Consider the following 18,788-nt stretch of genomic DNA (forward strand, 5'->3'; position numbering starts at 1 on the left):
ACAACCAGAGCAACAGTCATTAATAGTAGACCTCATGCCATGTTTTGGAGAATCTGCACAAACTGCCATTTATAAAGTCCTTGTTGGTATACAGCCAAAAGACATAAGGATCTTTGCCAAAACTGGCTTTTCCAGATGTAGCCAATAGCAAGTGGTAAAATGCAGTAACTTGCCAAAGGCCATCTCAATGCCCTGAGAACCCTCAGCCTAGAATTTTTAGGACCCCAGCTTATAGAGGACCCTAGAGCAGGGCTTCTCAAATTCTGTTTACATCGCCTGGAGGTCTGCTGCGATGCGGAATCTGGGGTGGGGTCTGAGATTCTACCTCTCTGGAGATCCCCACTTGATCACTATGCTGCTGGTTTGAGAGTCACACTGGTACTAACCAGGAGCTCAAGTGTCCAGCTTTGGATTCCTTCTGGGAAGGGAAGAAATTCATGAGTGGAAGCCCTTGAAAATGTCACATTTGAATGGAAAAAAAAAAAAAAAATCCCTGTTAATGAGATGTCCTCAGAAGAGAACTTCCTTTAAGAGTACACTCTCTCCAGAACCAGAAGAGACACTGTGTTTCAATTATAAATGGTGCAGAGAGCAGGCATCAGGAAACACTAATTCAACCATCTGGGATGCAGGGTGATCCCTATTCTCAGCCAGTGCCACTGGGGCACTGACAGTATGAAAGGGTTTCTTCTTCAACCCGATATGCCTTCTATTCAAAGAGAGGAGGATTAAAAAGGGGTCCAGTATTCACAGATTTATGGGGCGACAAGCCTCCATCTTTGTGGGGAAATAATAAATAAGGCCATTTGTGTTCCACCAAATTATTTAAAATACTTCCTCCCTGGCTTTCCTTCCCCCACCCCATTTCCTCTCTCTTTGCTCTTCAGTGAGATAATTTTCATGTTGTCAAGGACAGTAGCTTATTATAAAATAGTATCTTCAAATGTTAATATGTAACATCTAAGTATTTGAAATGTTCAGATCTCCTCTTCTGCAGTTAGCTTAGACCTCTTTCAGTCCTGAGATTCCTAAAGCACAGGATTGTGCAGAAAGTTTCTCTCTTTGAGGGTAATGCTTAGTTTGCATCTGACACTATTGATATATATTTGTATATAGTATGTCACTTGGTTAATGTGCACTATGTTAGCTGTGACTTATATTTTTCTTTGTCACGATTTAACAATCATTTACCCTGGCTGGAAGGGCACGAAAGGGTCACTAGCCTTAAACACCGACAAATTGTGCAAACGGGGTGGGGGTGTGTACCAGCCAGCCACATTCCTCACTACTCAGTTATTCCTATAGAAGTGGATTAAAAAAATCTTTCCAAGGCTCGTAATTTTTTAACTGCAATTTAGTTATGCTCATTTTATAAACCTCTATGTGTAGAACCCGAATATAAGCTTTGATTACCATAGGAAGTCAGAGCATGCTAAAATAATTATAGCGGTTCGCAAATGCTTGAAATTCTGAATTCATGGAAAACTTGAAATGTGATTACTTCAGAGTCTTGAAGTACTTGTACCTATATTTAACATAATTCTTTTAAGTATGATCCAAAGTGTCTAAATGGGCTCTGATTGACAATATATATATATATATATATATATATATATATATATATTTTATATCAGTAGCTATAAACAATTGAGAGTACTTGAAAATTATTTTCCTCAGAAGATATTAAGTAATTTATCAGTGAAGTCACTATTTACTTGGCAATTTTTTTCTTTCTTTCTAATGCAAAGTTCAACAGTCTCTTCTATGTCTTAGATATGAATTGGAAATTAGCAAAGAAGAAATCATTTTATTTTGTTATTGTCAAAAGAACAGACTGGGTACATTTTTAAATCTAATATCAATTGCAGATTCTTGCATCAAAGCTAACTCCCAAGGTTTTTTCTAATTGGAGTATAGTTTTATTTTTAACTCTCTATTTTTTTAACTTGGTTCTTTAACTGAGAAGCAGAGAGAGGGTAACTCTGGTATAAGGAAAAGGGAGGCAGAAATATATTCTTAGAGAAAAATTAAATCGCAGTATTAAATCTTACCATTTTGGGGGGTGGAGCGCTAAGATAAAATCCCTTACTCTGATTCTACAGTTGATAGGTAGTAACTGCTTCTTGAAGCCTCTGCGTCTGTGAGCAGTTCATTTTCTATAAGGCTTTTCTGAAGATGCTCCAGCTCACTGGGACCAGGAGACCACAATGTCTCCACCGTGAACCTGTCAGAGGAGGAAACACCAGCTCAGCTTTCTGAAGTTTCCTCTGCAGGAGTTCCGAAGTTCCCCACCCTGTTTTCCTCTTCAACCATTCAGTTGAATTCCTTTCAGCAAAATCTCTTTCTCTTGTGTTCACATCCAATTTTTTAATCAACTTCTCCCTCCTGCATATATTCTCATTTTTGCCCACTCGCCACTGAAAATAGCTTTCTCCTTCACTGACTCCAACTCTCACAGGTTCTGAGGAACTTGGCTTGTGAATTCGAAACCATCAGATTTCCTTAGAAACATTTTCTAGGCCACCTGCTTTAATGAACCAGTGCCACCAACTCCAAAACCTCTGAAAGTCCCCAGATAGCCATTGCCACCGCCCCATAAGACTTCCCTCTAATGAAATCTATGAGCGTTTACTAAAATATGACACGAATCAACAAACATATTGATGAAACAAGAACAGACTCACAGACATAGAGAATAGTCTTGTGGTTGCCAAGGGGGAGGGGGTGGCGGAGGGAAGGACTAGGAGTTTACGATTAGCCGAGGCAAACTATTATATATACGATGGATAAGCGACGAGGTCCTACCATATAGCAGAGGGACCGGTATTCAATATCCTGTGATTAACCATACTGGAAAAGAATATGAAAAAGAATATATAGGTGTATAACTGCATCACTTTGCTGTATAGCAGGAATTAACAGAACACTGTAAATCAACTATACTGCAATGAAATTGTTAAAAATCAGCATTCAAAATAATGTACTTAAAATAATTTTTTCTATTTTTAAAAATTATGCATGTAGCAACTATCCCGGCTTTATTCTTTTTTTCACTTCTTTTTATTATAGTTGATTTACAGTGTTGTATCAATTTCAGCTGTGCAGAAAAGTGACCCAGTCCTGCATATATACACATTCTTTTTCTCATACTAGTTTCCATCTTGTTCTATCCCAAGAGACTGGACATAGTTCCCTGTGTCGGCTTTTTTATTGCAAATACTTCATCTTATGCATCAAAGCTATATTGGGGATAAAGTAGGTTTTCTTGTGGGCTGGCCTGAGAATGGAACCACCATTTAAATCATCATTTCTAAAGAAAAATGTATCCTGAGTGCCAAACATCTAGCCAGAAATCTTCTGAAATACAATCCACCCATAAATTGAATACGTGTTCCAAGTTCGAAGCTCCTCACAAAAGCCTCCAAGTCCGAATAAGCTTGACGGAATTCTGTTCTAACAGGAAGTAGTATTCACGCCCATGAGGTTTGAAGAGCAGACACTGGCTGCATTCAGAAGCTACTAGCATGTTCCTTCTACAATCTCTGGCTGTTTTAGGACGCAGAGGGCCACAGAGCTCCCCCATCCCTGTCCCCGGCCCCCACACACCATCCACCTCATTTGTTGCCCAAATACAGAGCATCTGCAAGTAGATTAGGCTCGGGGGACGTGGAGAACACATTCAGAAGTCAATGAGGTCTGGGAGCTCTCATTCCAACTCAGCGGTAACTAGCCCAACTAGTATCCATGAGGATGCAGGTTCGATCCCTGGCCTCGCTCAGTGAACTCAAGATCCAGCATTGCCATGAGTTGTGGTGTAGGTCACAGATGGGGCTCAGACCCTGCTTTGCTGTGGCTGTGGGGTAGGCCAGCAGCTGTAGCTCCGATTCAGCCCCTAGTATGGGAACTTCCATAGGCCTCAGATGCAGCCCTAAAAAGACAGAAAAAAAAAAAAAAAGGAAGTCAGTGGGGTCCTTACTTGGAAGTATTTGCTTTCTATTAGGCTTCGTGGGGTTTCACTTAGCCTGCTCTGAGGCACTGGTCAAACATCCAGGGGAGGGGGTAGAGAGATGTCTGGGGAGATGACGGGCTTCAGGAAAAGCTGGGTGAGGTGCATAGCTCCTCGTGGTACCCAGCTCAAGCAAGTATGACATGTGGCACTGGGAAGTGCCACTGTCCCTCCTGCTTTCACTTATGCCACCCAGTGAAAAGTTGCTGCCCTTGGTTTTCTGTTCCTCCCCTGATGGTTTCCCTGCATTTCTCTGCCTTCTATAAACCAGAGGTGGAAGCAGGTGGCCCTGAAGGCTCTGCCTCCCCACCTCATGGTCCAGGGCCAGGACAGAGGATCTGAATGGGGCCATTTCCCCACATTCTACCATCTAAAACATTTTGAAACATTCAACTGTCTGCAGCTTTCAGACCACATCCATTACATCTAATTCATTCCAGATCCTGCTTGGAAGAATATTTTAGAGTTGAGTAAAGTAATTTCTCAACTACTCTCAAGGCAGTAAAATAATGATTTCAAACTGCCAATTTTCTTATTTTGGTGGACTCTATCCTGGGGTTTGGGTGCATCTTTCCAACAAGCTTCGATCTCCAGATAAGATGAAGTTGGAAAAAGTAAACACGATTAAGGAACCAAAGTGGCATAACGAGTAAGAGAGTTTCTTTCTTTCTTTTTCTTTCTTTTCTTTCTTTCCTTCCTTCCTTCCCTTCCTTCTTTTTTTAAATGGGCAAGGGTTCGTCAGGAACGGCCAAGTGTGAGATGCTGGGAGAAGGGTCTGTGGGTTGTAGGACTGGACCCAAAAGAGGAAGACAGACAAGGAACTCAAGTCAACCTGTGCTGAGATTACAACACAATGTTCAGCAAAGGAGAGCCCTGAGGTTAAAAAAAAATAAATGAACCAAAAAAACCAATCTGACAGGGACAGAGAAGGACCGTTAGCAAGAGAGGAAGCCAAGGTATGAAGAACCGTCTCTAGAGCCATGGAAAGCAGGAGGTCACAACTGAGACCCATTCTCTTGAACCACACCATCAGCTCAAGAAGTCAGATTACAACCAGACAGTGCAGACATGGGGAGCGGAAACACAGAAACCGTTCATCAGGGATTAGAACAACCTGCGATTTTTTTTGTTTTTGTTTTTGTTTTTTAACCTCAGCGGGCTGCAGACAGTGGCTTGGCAAATTTGCAAGGTTTTGTCTTATCCTTAAGAGAGTTTCTTTCCTTCTTAACGGCCTCCATGTGTGTACCGCTTCTTGTTAATTAAGAATGCAGGGCACTTGCGAATTCCTAGGTCAGTGGTTCCCAACTAGAACTGAAGCTGTCTGTCTCTGTCTGTCGTCTCTCTCTCTCCCTCTCATGCTCCCTCTGATGGAAGGATTTCATTCACCTGTTCCTTTTAACACTTCCATTACTTATTACTAATTTTCAGCCACCAGAGACAATATACTTTCCCAGGTCAAGGTCTCTTTGCCTTATCTTCTCTTTAAGATGGTCTTCAAGTTCTCGTGTCCATTTCTAAATGTTAACACACATCCTCATGTAGATTTCAAACCATAAACACACATGTCCAACCATGAAGAAACACTTCGAAATCACCAGCGGAGTGAATCGATTGTTTTAGTTATGTTTTGCATGAACTTCTCAGGAGATTAATGAGCAATTGATGATTTTTTTTCTCTCCCAACAAATCCTTAACATTTATGCCTTAAAGAAAATGACTTGGTAGGCTGACCTTCCTGGATTTGTCTCTGCTTCGATTTAATTACAGACAAAAAGTCACATGAGACAAGTTCAGCGTCCCTTGTGTACTAGGAAAACCTGAAATCCAAGGGCAAATGACAAAGTTTGAAAAGACAGCAGGCATGTGTTTGGATTCACAGAACCCTTAATCTAATGTCAGCCACCTCCTTTCTCCCAAAGCTGCATTGCCAACTGTATTGCACATTCCAGCCTCACAAGTATCCCTTTAATCCATCAATTTAAACCTATAGCAGAGTGAAGAGTGCAGTGAAGATTTAAGAAAATAGAAAACTCCTGTTGGGGTCAGAATCTGAGTAGCAGCTGGGGAAAGAGCCATATTTACTCACAATTGTTTCCTTACAGCAGAGAGAAGCAATTTTCATATTTGTTCTATAGCAGCCATGTTAATATTTACCACTAGCTTCCCATAGCACTTAGCAAATTATACCCTGAACTGCAAGTCTGCCTAACATGGGAGCTAAGAGGCCAGCCTGCCTCACCTCTAGGGCTTTCAGATTAAGAAAAACCAGCACCTGTGGGTTCATGATCCATCGTGAAACAGGCTCCAAAAGTTCATCTGGAAAATAGCCTTTAACTGTTGTTTACATTTCTTGGATAACTTCCGCCTTGTTTGGGGCGGGAGGGTTGTATTTTTGTTTTTGTCATGTTTTGTCTTTTGAAATCATTTCTGGAATGCCATCTGAGAATGCTGGTGTGCAAGCCACTTGAGGACTTTCTGATGACGGTGTTTGAGTGGCATTCCTCTGTTTGCAAAACAGTGTCACTTGAAGAAAGGAACACACTTTATCCACCAAACCCTGCTGTGTGGTACTTTCATCCTCTAGCTCAGAGCAAGTCTTATGTTTTATGGAGAGGCCACTTAGGGATATTTGTGAGTGACAGTGCACCAGGGGCCACTGAAGTAGGATGTGTTATAACTTTATCTGGATGCACATTGCATCTGATAGAACCACAGAGCAGGTTGAAGAGTTTTCTTCTCTCTTCCATTATTTTTGCTACAGCTATTATTATTTTACCTTGGAAATAAATATTCTGTAGTTCTTTTCAGCCCCTTTGCTCTATAGCTTGGTTGACCCACCTCCTAGTAATCTACAGAAAGAAGAAATGGCACATGACAAATCTCCAAAGCAAAAGCTATACACGCAGACACACACAGAGTATATGATGGAAAATGTAAGAGAATCTTGAAGATCTCCACAATTCTAAATTTCCTAAGCTCAAGTTTTAATCTTAGGCTCTTAAGGCTTTTCCTTCAGATTCCCCCTCACTGAGTATCCTTGATGGCTCACCTGCCCTTATCTGGGGACACTGCACAGTCCATGAGGCTAACTGTCACCTTGCTCCAAGCACCTCATCCTCCTGCTGCTCTGAACATCACCTCCAGCGAACTTACCTCTGAAATATGCAGTTCAGCCTCCAAGACTCTAAATCAAGTCTCCTATGTTTATGTTTTCCTCCCTTCCTCCTCTCCACCTTGTCTTCCTTGAGATGAAAACTTCCTCTGAGTCAGTTAATCCACCCCACTCTCAAGACTGCCAGACTGCCGTTGGCCAGGCTCTCTGTTCTCCCAAGCCTGGAGTCCATGATGAGTTGCTCAAAATATTCTTTCACAAGCTCTCTTATTTCCCTCTATCCTTTGAAAGTCCCTGACCTGATGATCCCTCACCATCCCAGATTTTGGCTTCCCTACCCCTTATCATGAGGGCATCTTATGGTGGATGGTGGGACTGCTCACTGGGCAGCAGTGTCTGCAGGGTCCCCTCTGCCAGCCAACGGTCTCTTCCTCCCTTGGTCCTCATCGACTTCCCCAAACCTTCACAATGCGCCCTGAACCTCCTATCCAGTTTCTTGAGCATCTCTACAACGAGGACAGAGAGCCTGGCCAATGGCAGTCTGACAGTCTTGAGAGTGGGGTGAGTTAACTGACTCAGAGAAAGTTTTCATCTCAAGGAAGACAAGGTCGAGAGGAGGCAGGGAGGAAAATGTAAACATAGGAGACTTGATTTAGAGTCTTGGAGGCTGAACTGCATATTTCAGAGGTAAGTTCGCTGGAGGTGATGTTCAGAGCAGCAGGTGACCTTAAAGCAAGACAGTCTTCACTGATCCATTTCCCATTCCAAGTCCCTCTCCACCGGCACCTGACCCCCTACACCTTCCAGTTCTCTCTCCCTCATCCTCAGCTCCTCTCCAACACTCTCAGGGCAAAGTGCTTCTCCTGGTTCCAGATTTCACTTTGCTGCATCGAGTTATCTCCCTGTGTCCTGTATCTTCAGCCTCTTCCTACTTACTAGTTCCTTCCTTGGATCTTACTTAAATTTCCTCTCCTTCAATAGGCAATAAGCAAATAACGTGCCTCTGTGTCCTCTTCCAAGAATGGTTTCTTTTCCTTTCATTTTTAGCCAGGCTGTATGTGCTGTATCTACTTCCTTATCTCTTTTTTTCATAATCTTTTGGTTTTCATATAAAAATACTAATTGTCCATCATAAGAATATATCAGGCAAGATGTACAAACATAGAGAAGCTATTTAATTTCTAGTAATATCATCACCCATTTACTATTACAGTTTCTATGTATTTATGCAGTAATTAATTTTTTCACTTCACCCATAAAAATTTCATTGTGTACTGCCAACAATTAAGGACACTCTTTAGAAATCCATCATACCATTATCATACCTAAAAAGGAATTAGCAAAGCTTCCTTAATATCATCAAAACTCCACCACTGTTAACAACTAGATGGCTATTCTAAATGGTCCTATTCCTGATGTATAAGTAAACAGCCATTTAAAAAATCTTATTAAGTCACATTTAACCTACCTTTCCCTCTTACTAATATCTTGTATCTTTCTGAATCACTATTTAGCTCCACATCATCATTTGAAAAAACTGTCCAGGAGTCTGTTATATAAATGTCATAATTTATTTAGCCTGTATCCTCTATATGCCCATAAAGTTTTATGTTATTATCTTTTGTCTCCATTATAAATAGCTGCTAAGAATATGTGTGCTCATTTTGTTTTGATGCTTTCTTATTTGGCAAATGAAGCTTCACCTTCTTGTTTAGCCATTTAAAAATGTGTTAAGCTGAGAATAAGACTGAGATATAATTTCATATTTTTCAAATAATTATCCATTTCTCTAAACATATTCATTCTTTGGCTGCTGTGGTCTGGTTTCCACCTACCCCCTGCTCAGAAAAGAGCATCCATAACGTTTTTTCTTTCTTAATTGAGATATAATTGACATATAACATTTTACTGGATTCAGGTACACAACATAATCATTCACTATTTGAATATATTGCAAACTGATCACAATGTCTTGTTAATACCCAGCACCTTAGAGAGTTACAAATTTTTTTCTTCTTGAGATGAGAACTTTTAAGAGCTACTCTCTTAGCAACTTTCAAATACACAATATGGGTCTGTTAAATATAGACACCATGCTGTACATTATCTCCCCAGGACTTTTTTTTTTTTTCTTAATGACCATACCCACGGCGTATGGAAGTTCCCAGGCCAGGGACTGAATCTGAGCCACAGCTGGACCTACGCCATATCCTTTAACCCACTGTACCTTCCCTGGGATTGAACCCATACCTCTGCAATCAAATTCCTAACCCACTGCCCCACAGCAAGAACTCCCCTGGGACTTTTAAAACTGAAACTTGCACCTTTCGATCTCCTCCACCCATCTCGCCTGCCACCTACCCCAGCCTTTTGCAACCTTTTGAGATTCCATGTGAAAAATCGTAAGGTTTTTCTCTTATTTCACTAAGCATAATGCCCTCAAGGTCCACCCATGTTGTCACAAGTGGCGAGATTTCCTTCTTTTTTTTTATGGCTGAATAGCATTGCATTGGACATCACTGTACATAACACAATTTCTTTGTCTATTCATCCTCTGGTGGACACTTTGCTTGCTCACAGGTTTGGCTGTTGTAAATAATGCTTCTTGGGCATGCGGGCGGCTTTTCCAATGTGTGCTTTTGTTTTCTTTGGATAACTATCCAGAAGTGGAGTTGCTGGATCATACATACGTCCGTAACTTAACTGACGAACTCAATGAATTATTTTACTCAACCTTTCTTTATTTCCCCACAGGATTTCATATTCTTAGTCACTTATTTTTTTACACTTCTTTTCTCCTACAAATGTATACTGTAAGTAAACATCCATTTAAAAAATCTTATTAAATGGTCTTTTGGTCAAGCAAGCCCAGGCTGAAAGGGTTGGGAGTGGGGATTCGACCCCACCTCTCAATGGGAAGAGTAGCAAACAATCTGTCACCTACTTGTCACTTTTTTCTGCAACTCTCTTCTCCTTCGGCTTTCCCGGGTTGTCTCCTCCATCTGATTTTCTGATGCTGACTTTTCCCCACTGGGTCTTCTTCCACTCTGGCTTTTTGGATGTTCGCTGGGGTGTTATACACGACCCTATGCTTCTCCTTTGACCTTTTCTCCTGGAGCAACTCAGACCAACCAGCAGGCAATGGCTGTACGGCTGGAGAGCTGCCGATGGGGAACAGAGCCATCACCTGGAGCCCTGCACAGGCCTCAGAGAATCAGTCTGGTGCATGGCAGGAGCAGGGCATGGTCCTGCTCCCTGGAGTGCAGGATGCCAGGGGTTCTGGGTGAAAAAGGAGGCTGGGGCTTCTGGCAACAGGCAGCACAGAGGGCTGTGCATGTCATACGAGGAAGCCTGGATTCTTTCCTTCTGTTTAACCCATAGAGTTGTCTAGGTTTTTAGAACGTGCCAAGGACTAGCATTTCATCAACCATGTGGGACTGTCTTTTTTCATTCCGAGTAGATAGGCAAACTAGGACTGCTCCTGTGATTACGGAAAGGTTGTGTAAAAGAAGATGTGCTGGTGGGAATGGTGGGGAGCAAAACACTAGGGTTTTATATTCAGGTGGTCTAAATTAAAGAATTTGAATGGGATAGGATGTGCGATTTATTGGAACTCTCAAAATATTTATTTAGTGATCAGATATGCCCAGTCCAGAGCCTAGGATAACATCGAAAGTTCTAGAATATTTGCAAAACAAACTCAGAGCTGAAAACAAGCTCCATTTTGGCACAGTGTTCACATGGCATGCTGCAAGAGAGTCACTTTCATTACAACATGGTTCTCTCCTGGGGGAGCACTTTTTTTTTTTTGTCTTTTTAGGGCTGCACCCATGGCATATGGGGGCTCCCAGGCTAGAGGTAGAATTGGAGCTGCAGCTGGCAGCCCACACCACAGTCACAGCAACAATGAACCCGAGCCACTCTGTGACCTTCCCCTACTGAGCAAGGCCAGGGATCGAACCTACATCCTCATGGAAACCAGTCAGGTTCTTAACAATAGGAACTCCTATTGTACTTCTTATGGCCTCAGACGCCTGAGGCTCCAACATGCCCAAGTCCACATCCGGCTATTTCCCCACCATCAGCACCTTGCTTTTCTGCCACCTCGGGATCCACTTCCCTACATAGAATATTCCTCGGTTCCCTGATACACAATGAGAGGGATGTAACTGGAAAAACCATGCCTCACAATTAGAAAGTCACTTCCACATTCTCTGCCTTTACGGGGAAATCACTCCTGCTTAAAATCTTATCCTGACATGATAAATGTTCCAGGAGTGCATACCCTGTGTTCAGGATCCGCTGTCACTGGAGAACTGGAAGGCTTGTTTCTTGCCTGTATGGTCCGTCCTTGCTGTTGGAGATGCTGCTGGTCAATGAGAACTTGTCTGGATTTGCCAGTGAATCATAGTCAAGAAAAAAACTTCACCCAGTCTTCAAGGCTAATGAAAAGGTAACGAGTGTTAATGTACCTGGGGTGATGTCTCCGGTTCCCTGTTTTCAGCCCGCTGCCCCCCTGGAGGACACCCCTGAACTGAGTGCCTTTTTGCGAAACTCCACCATTCCTCATCGGGTCAGGAGGAGAGACGTGCCGGTGCTGGAGCCCCACAGACAGAGCCCCGCAAAGATCCTGGTGAGTCACCTCTGTGCTCGGAGATCTGCGAGGAAAGTAGGACTGGACAGAATTCCCAAAGACAGGTGTTTGGGGGGGGGGGTTGTTGTTGTTGTTGCTGCACCTGCAGCATATGGATGTTTCCAGGCTAGGAGTTGAATTGGAGCTGCAGCTGCTAGCCTATACCACAGCAACTCCAGATCTGAGCCACATCTGCAACCTACATTGCAGTTTCAGCAATGCTGGATCCTTTAACCCACCGTCCAGGACTGGGCCTTGAACCTGTGTCCCACCACTGCAGAGAGGCCTCTAATCCTGTTGAACCAGAGTGGGAACTCCATGAGTCAGCATTTTCAGTTTTCCCACTCATTCCAATGTGAGTGTTAATGCCATTGGCTGTCCACCTAAAAAGGGTTAAAATGGTGTGTGTGTGTATGTTAATGTATATCTTTGAAAAAAAAAAAATAAGGCAGGCCTAATAGGTAATGAGGACCCTACCCCAGGATTTTTTTTTTTTTTTTGCTTTTTAGGGCCGCACTCGTAGCATATGGAGGTTCCCAAGCTAGGGGATGAATCAGAGCTACAGCTGCCAGCCTACCCCACAGCAACACAGGATCCAAGCTGCATCTGCAACTGACACAACTCACAGCAATGCCTTAACCCACTGAGCAAGGCCAGGGATCAAACCTGCATCCTCATGGATCCTAGTCAGGTTCATTAACTGATGAGCCACAAAGGGAACTCCTACCACAGGAATCTTTGATCACTGCAACAAACGATAATAAAACCTAGATAATCTCCCAGCATTTCCCAAGTAGGGACATACAGGGATGAGTGGAGCAAAAAGCAACCAAATGTAGAAAAAGGGCATCAGAAAACAGAATTTTTCAAGGCAGCCTGACAGATTGAACAGATATATTTGCCTCATTTTCTTCCTTCCTATTCTTTCTCATTTTAATACAAGACAATTTTTTAACTTCTGAATATGGTAGAAGCTTCCTACTTACAGATGGGAGCAAGGTGATCCTTGATTTCCATATCTGATTTTTGTTAACTTGGGTTTTATTCCCTTTCGCCCTTATTGGTTCCAAAATTGCAAATTATCCACCTCCCCCGTGTGTCCTGGCGTCAAAACAGTTCTGGATTAGAAAGTGATTATGCAAAGTTTATTCTAAAATCAAAAGCTAAAGAAGACCTCCCACGGTTTTTGTTTAGTTAAAAACAACTTACTGAATCCCATTTCTGATTAGGAATTTGGAAGTGCAAACTGCCAACATCCAGGGATGGGTCCTAACTTCCAATTTACATGGGGCAAGTGGGTGTGTGTTCGCCCTGAGCTTGGCTGTCTCCTCTGCCTAAGAACGTCCTTGCCTTAGTCACCTTGGGTCCTGGCTGCTTTTGGAGTTACCATACACATCTCTCTAAGTTCTCTTTCGCCTCAGCTCAAGGCACAAAACCTCAAGCCCTGGGGTTCCTGCTGTGGCGCAGTAGGATCAGCGGTGTCTCTGCAGCGCCACAATGCAGGTTCGATTTCCTGGCTCGGCCAGTGGGTTAAAGGATCCAGTGTTGCCACTGCAGCGTGTGTCACAACTGGGGTTCAAATCTGATCCCCGGCCAGGAACTTTCATATGCTGTGGAGCAGCCAAAAGAGAAAAGAACCAAAAATAAGTAAATAAAAGCTCAAGCCCCTCCAGTGTCCAACTAGCTGAACAAGAACAGCCCCAGCCCCCCCACCTGTATCTGGAAATATCATATAGAAATCTGGCCTTATTGGAATTTATCAGATATGCAATACTGAATACTTTGTTTTTAGAGAATCCTAGGATCTCGAAAAAGGTTTTCATTGTAGTACATTCCTCAGGTGACTCTGTGGTTTATCAGTGTCACTAAAGCGAAATGCCTCGGTCAGCTATTTCCCATCATAGCCAATAAACTGATGTTTACTGTGCATCAGAGCTTGAGATGGAAAAGGGCATAAAGAGAGCCCACAAGGTAAATTCCAATCAGCAAGGGAGCAAAATTTGAGAAGCGTCATCCTGTCTGTGGACACAGAGAAAGTGGACTCTGAGGTGTCATCCGTTCATTTACGTATTATGTTCCAATTGGAAAATAGAATTTCCGAGACAGAATGAACACTTTCCAGGAACATGCATTTCATATAGTAAAAGTTATGCATTATAAGTTGGGCAACCTTATAGACCAGTTTAAAAACAGCTTAATGGATGGAACTGGCAGAAGATTCTATTTTATGACCAGGAAGTACCTTAGATGGAAGAATCTTGTGGAACAAATACTTGTCAATAGGTTCCTATCATTGGGTCTCTGAGATAACATAAACTCATGGACCTTTCTCCCAAGCCTTTTCAGAATTTGTTTAGTCTAGGATCAGGTGTCGTGAATTACTAAAGAAATAGCTATCCAGAGATCTTTTGTGGTGCAGCAGGTTAAGGATCTGGCATTGTCCCTGCAGGGGCTCAGTTCACTGCTGTGGCTCGGGTTTGATCCCTGGCCTGGGAACTTCCACATGGCACAGGTGCAGCCAAAAAAATAAAAGTTAAAAAAAAAAAAGAAATATCTTCCCAACTTTTGAGAAAATGAAATAGAGCAATTCATTTGCTGTAGAAGACTGTTTTCAAGTCCTTAGAACAGAGCTTAAATTTGATGTATTTTATGTTCCATTTTCACTCTACATAACCACCAATCTTGATGCAACTTTCCTATCAAACTGTTTTTTCTTGATCATTTCAGAGCATTGGTTCTCTATTTAAAGTTTATGGATTACATGGGGACTTTTGAAGACATGAAATATAAATACACTGACTTGGTGTTGATTCTCCACCTCAATGGAAAGACATTGATTGGCCACCACTGCTGTTGTTTTTTGCAGAACTGCACAAATATCGAGTGCTTACAAATCTCCTGTGTGGTGGGACGACTAGGAGGAGGAGAAAGTGCTGTCCTGAAAGTCAGATCACGGCTATGGGCCAAGACATTCCTCCAGGTAAGAAAGACACTGCAAGTGACTATAGTTCCCAGTGCTGTACAGCAGGATCTCATTCACTTGTGACAGAGCATGGTGGAGGACAATGTGAGAAAAAGAATGTGTGTGTGTGTGTGTGTGTGTGAGAGAGAGAGACTGGGTCATTTTGCTGTACAGTAGAAAATTGACAGAACACTGTAAACCAGCTATAATGGAAAAAATTAAAATCGTTAAAAATTGTTTAAAAATTAAAGAAAGACACTGCAGTACTTACTCTTCTCAGAAACTCCAAAAAAATGTGGGGCAGCAGGGGGTAGTTTCCACTGTGGCACAGCAGAAATGAACCCAACTAGGAACCATGAAGTTGCAGGTTAGATCCTTGGCCTTGCTCAGTGGGTTAAGGAGCCGGCATTGCCATGAGCTGTGGTGTAGGTCAGAGACGTAGCTCAGATCTGGCATGGCTGTGGTGTAGGCCAGCAGCTACAACTCCAATTTGACCACTAGCCTGGGAACCTTCATATGCCACAAGTGCGACCCTAAAAAGTAAAAAGAAAAAAGAAGAAGAAACTCCAGCGAAGCTTTATTAAAAAGACTTTTAAAATGTTATTTTTTAAATTTTTAAACATTTTAACTTTCTATTTTTTCCACTAAAATTTTATATTTGATTTTTAATCTTTGTCAATGTCTTAAAAATTTTTATTTTAAAAAAATATTTTGTATTTATTAAAGTATAGCTGTGTCATGCCAATTTTTGCTCTACAGTGAAGTGACTCAGTCATGCATAGATATACATTTTTTTCTTATGTATTGTGTTCCATCATAGTCTGTCCCAGGAGATTGGATATAGTTTCTTGTGCTGTACAGCAGGACCTCATTTCTTTTTTTTTTTTTTTTGTCTTTTTGGTCATTTCTTGGGCCATTCCCCTGGTGTATGGAGGTTCCCAGGCTAGGGGTCGAATTGGAGCTGTAGCCACTGGCCTAGGCCAGAGCCACAGCAACGCAGGATCCGAGCCGCGTCTGAACCTACACCACAGCTCACGGCAACGCCGGATCCTTAACCCGCTGAGCAAGGGCAGCGACCAAACCCGCAACCTCATGGTTCCTAGTCGGATTCGTTAGCCACTGTGCCACGATGGGAACTCCAGGACCTCATTTCTTATCTATTCTAAATGTAACAGTTTGCATCTACTAACTCAAATGCCTCATCTATCCCAATCCCTCCCCACTAAAGAAATTTCTGAGAAGGAATTGCACCAAGGTCATCTTTCCCATTATGTGAAAATGATGTTTTTTTCAAGCTTTATTGAGCTATTATTGATATATGACCTCTGTAAGCTTAAGGTATTACCAACATGACAATCTGTTACTACATATGTGAAATGATTACCACAGGTTAGGTTAGTAGTTAATACTCCCCTTAGATAATTCCTTTTGTGTGTGTTGAGAACTTTTAAGATCTAGTCTCTTAACAACTCTGTAGTTTGTATAAACTTTGAAGTTTACACTACATTGTGGTTGACTGTAAACTATGTTGTATATCGGATCTCCAGGACTTTTTGATCTACTAGTTGCAATTTGTATTCTTATGACAACATTTTTCCATTTCCCCCACCCACAGCCCCTGGAAACCATCATTAATTACTCACTATGAGTTTGGCTTTTTTTAGATTCCACATACAAGTGGGATAATATCCTATTGTTCTTTCTCTAGCTTATGTCATTTAGCATAAAGTTCCCAAGATCTACCCACAGTGTTGCAAAAGGCAAGATTTCTTTCTTTTTTATGGCCGAATGCTATTCCTCTGTATGTGTGTGTGTTTGTGTGTGGGATATTTTAGGTGAAGACAATTTAAATATCCTGAGTCCCTAAGACCTTCAGACAATCAATAACTTAGATTTGAACCAATCTGTTTAACTTACCACTGTCTAGTAGTTCCTCAGTAAATATTAGCTAATGAAAGGATGGTGAGTACAAGAATATAACTCAAGCCCGAATGCCTGGGGAAAAATAAAATAGCCATCAATTTACAAGGGGAAGAGATACTGTCCTAGGAAGTTCTTCTTGTCTAGGTCCTTCTTGTCCTACCACCTGGGTTTCAGTGAGGACACGTCTCAGTAAAGTATGTTGATGCGTAGATTCCTCGCTGCTTTGGCTGGTCTGGTCTGGCATCGCACCTTTCCATGGATGGTTACATTCATTGTGTGCATTTGAAAGGTTTAAAATATCTTATGCTTGGTAGAGGAATGTTTCCCTTTGGAAAATGCTATGTATATGATAACTACATTGTTGTGACCATGTTGTTTGCCGAGGATTTGGGAAGAAAAAAAGCTAAATTAAAATTTCTACCAAGTCTATGCATTCTTGCTCATCCTTAATTACTAAAAAGTTAATTTGGTTCATTGTGCCACAGAAGGTCCAATGGTAAAATCCTTTTGCGTCTGGTAATGTAACTGCAGCATATGGAAGTTTCCAGGCGAGGGGTCGAATTGGAGAGCTGCAGCTGCCAGGCTGTACTACAGCCTCAGCAACACCAGATCTGAGCCATATCTGCAACCTACACCACAATTTACAGCAACGCTGGATCCTTAACCCACCGCGTGAGGCCAAGGATTGAACCCGCATCCTCACGGACACTGTGGGACACTGTGTCATGTCCTTAACCCAGTGAGCCACAACGGGAACTGTACTAAGGCAGGATTCTTCAACCTCAGTACTGTTAATATTTTGGTTCAGATGCTTGCAGGGCTGTCCGACAGGATGTTTAGCCGCATCCCTGGCCCCTGCCCACCAGATGCCGATAGCAACTCCCACCCCACTAGTGACAACCAAAAATGTCTCCAGACACTGCCAACAGCCCCTGGGGGGTCAAAATCACCTCCCCCACACATTGAACAACTGAGATAAGGAGAAAGGTGATGCACAATTGATTGATTTCTGTTTTGTTAAACCGGTATTTTATTCATTCACTCAACAAACATTTATGAAGTGCCAAGTGCTGACTCTCTGTCAGGCACTGCTTTGGGTACCACTTGCTCACCATCAATTTACTTACTGCCATTCTGCTCTTTGGCTGTTACTTCATATTTAAGAGTTGGGGGAGATGAATCTGAGTGAATTCCCAAGAGCACATGATCTACATGACAAACAACCATCCCTCCTATGACTTCATGTACCACATGCCCTGAAATGAAGGAGAACAACATTTCAAGGAAGCACAGCTAAAATAATAAGTCAAGTTGTGGGGAGGGGAGGGGGCGTGCACCTACGGCATACAGAAGTTCCCAGGCTAGGGATCGAATTGGAGCTGTAGCTACAAGTCTATACCACAGCCACAGCAATATCAGATCTGAGCCACATCAGCAACCTACACCACAGCTCATGGCAACACCAGATCCCTGACCCACTAAGCAAGGCCAGGAGTAAAACCTACATCCTCATGGATACTCATCAGGTTCATAACCCACTGAGCCATAACAGGAACTCCCAGACACGACTCTTTTAGATAACATGTCTCACTTCTATGCATAGCACTGTCCCAGCAGAAGACTGACCTGTGGAGTGAAAGAGCCATCTCCACTTCCCAGTTAAAAAAGACCCAGTGAGTGTGGAAAACACCAGTAGGGAGCTTTCTAAACCATAAATGTTTAGCACAAGTAGCGTCAGACCACAACAATCAGCAGGGCCAGTCTGAGGTTCTACCAGAGCAGCGTGACACCTCCAAAGATTCCAGAGAGACTGGCACACGTCACTTTACCCACAGTCGTAGCCTAAACTTCTATACCCCCGCCCCAGTTTCTGCTTATACCAGCCTTGGAAGCCGACTGCCATAGGGCAGAGCATTATGGCCAATCTCCCCCCATCTGTAGCTTTCTTGATACTGGAAGTCTTTAATGGTTTTATCTCACAAGCCAGAATGAGGTAAATGTTTTCTGCCTTCCTAATCCAGGCAAGGAAGTTTACAGTTCTCAGTTCACAGATTGGCTGCATTATGTTTGGTTTTGCCCATGTGGTGAATGTATATACTGATCAGAAAAATTAATTTTTTTTTTGGTTGCACCCACAGCATGCAGAGGTTTC

The 18,788-nt window shown here is 42.4% G+C and overlaps 1 protein-coding gene across 1 annotated transcript in view; it reads left to right on the forward strand.

The window, feature by feature from the left end:
* The window catches only part of ITGA8 (integrin subunit alpha 8), a 169,538-nt gene that overhangs the window by 136,622 nt on the left and 14,128 nt on the right, over positions 1–18,788 (forward strand). Inside the window, exons 26-27 of the mRNA XM_047754600.1 lie at positions 11,623–11,751; positions 14,618–14,731. Of these exons, the coding sequence (XP_047610556.1) occupies positions 11,623–11,751; positions 14,618–14,731 (243 nt within the window). The remainder of the gene's footprint in view (positions 1–11,622; positions 11,752–14,617; positions 14,732–18,788) is intronic.

This window comes from Phacochoerus africanus, chromosome 12 (assembly GCF_016906955.1).
Source record: "Phacochoerus africanus isolate WHEZ1 chromosome 12, ROS_Pafr_v1, whole genome shotgun sequence".
In the NCBI taxonomy this organism is placed as follows: domain Eukaryota; kingdom Metazoa; phylum Chordata; class Mammalia; order Artiodactyla; family Suidae; genus Phacochoerus; species Phacochoerus africanus.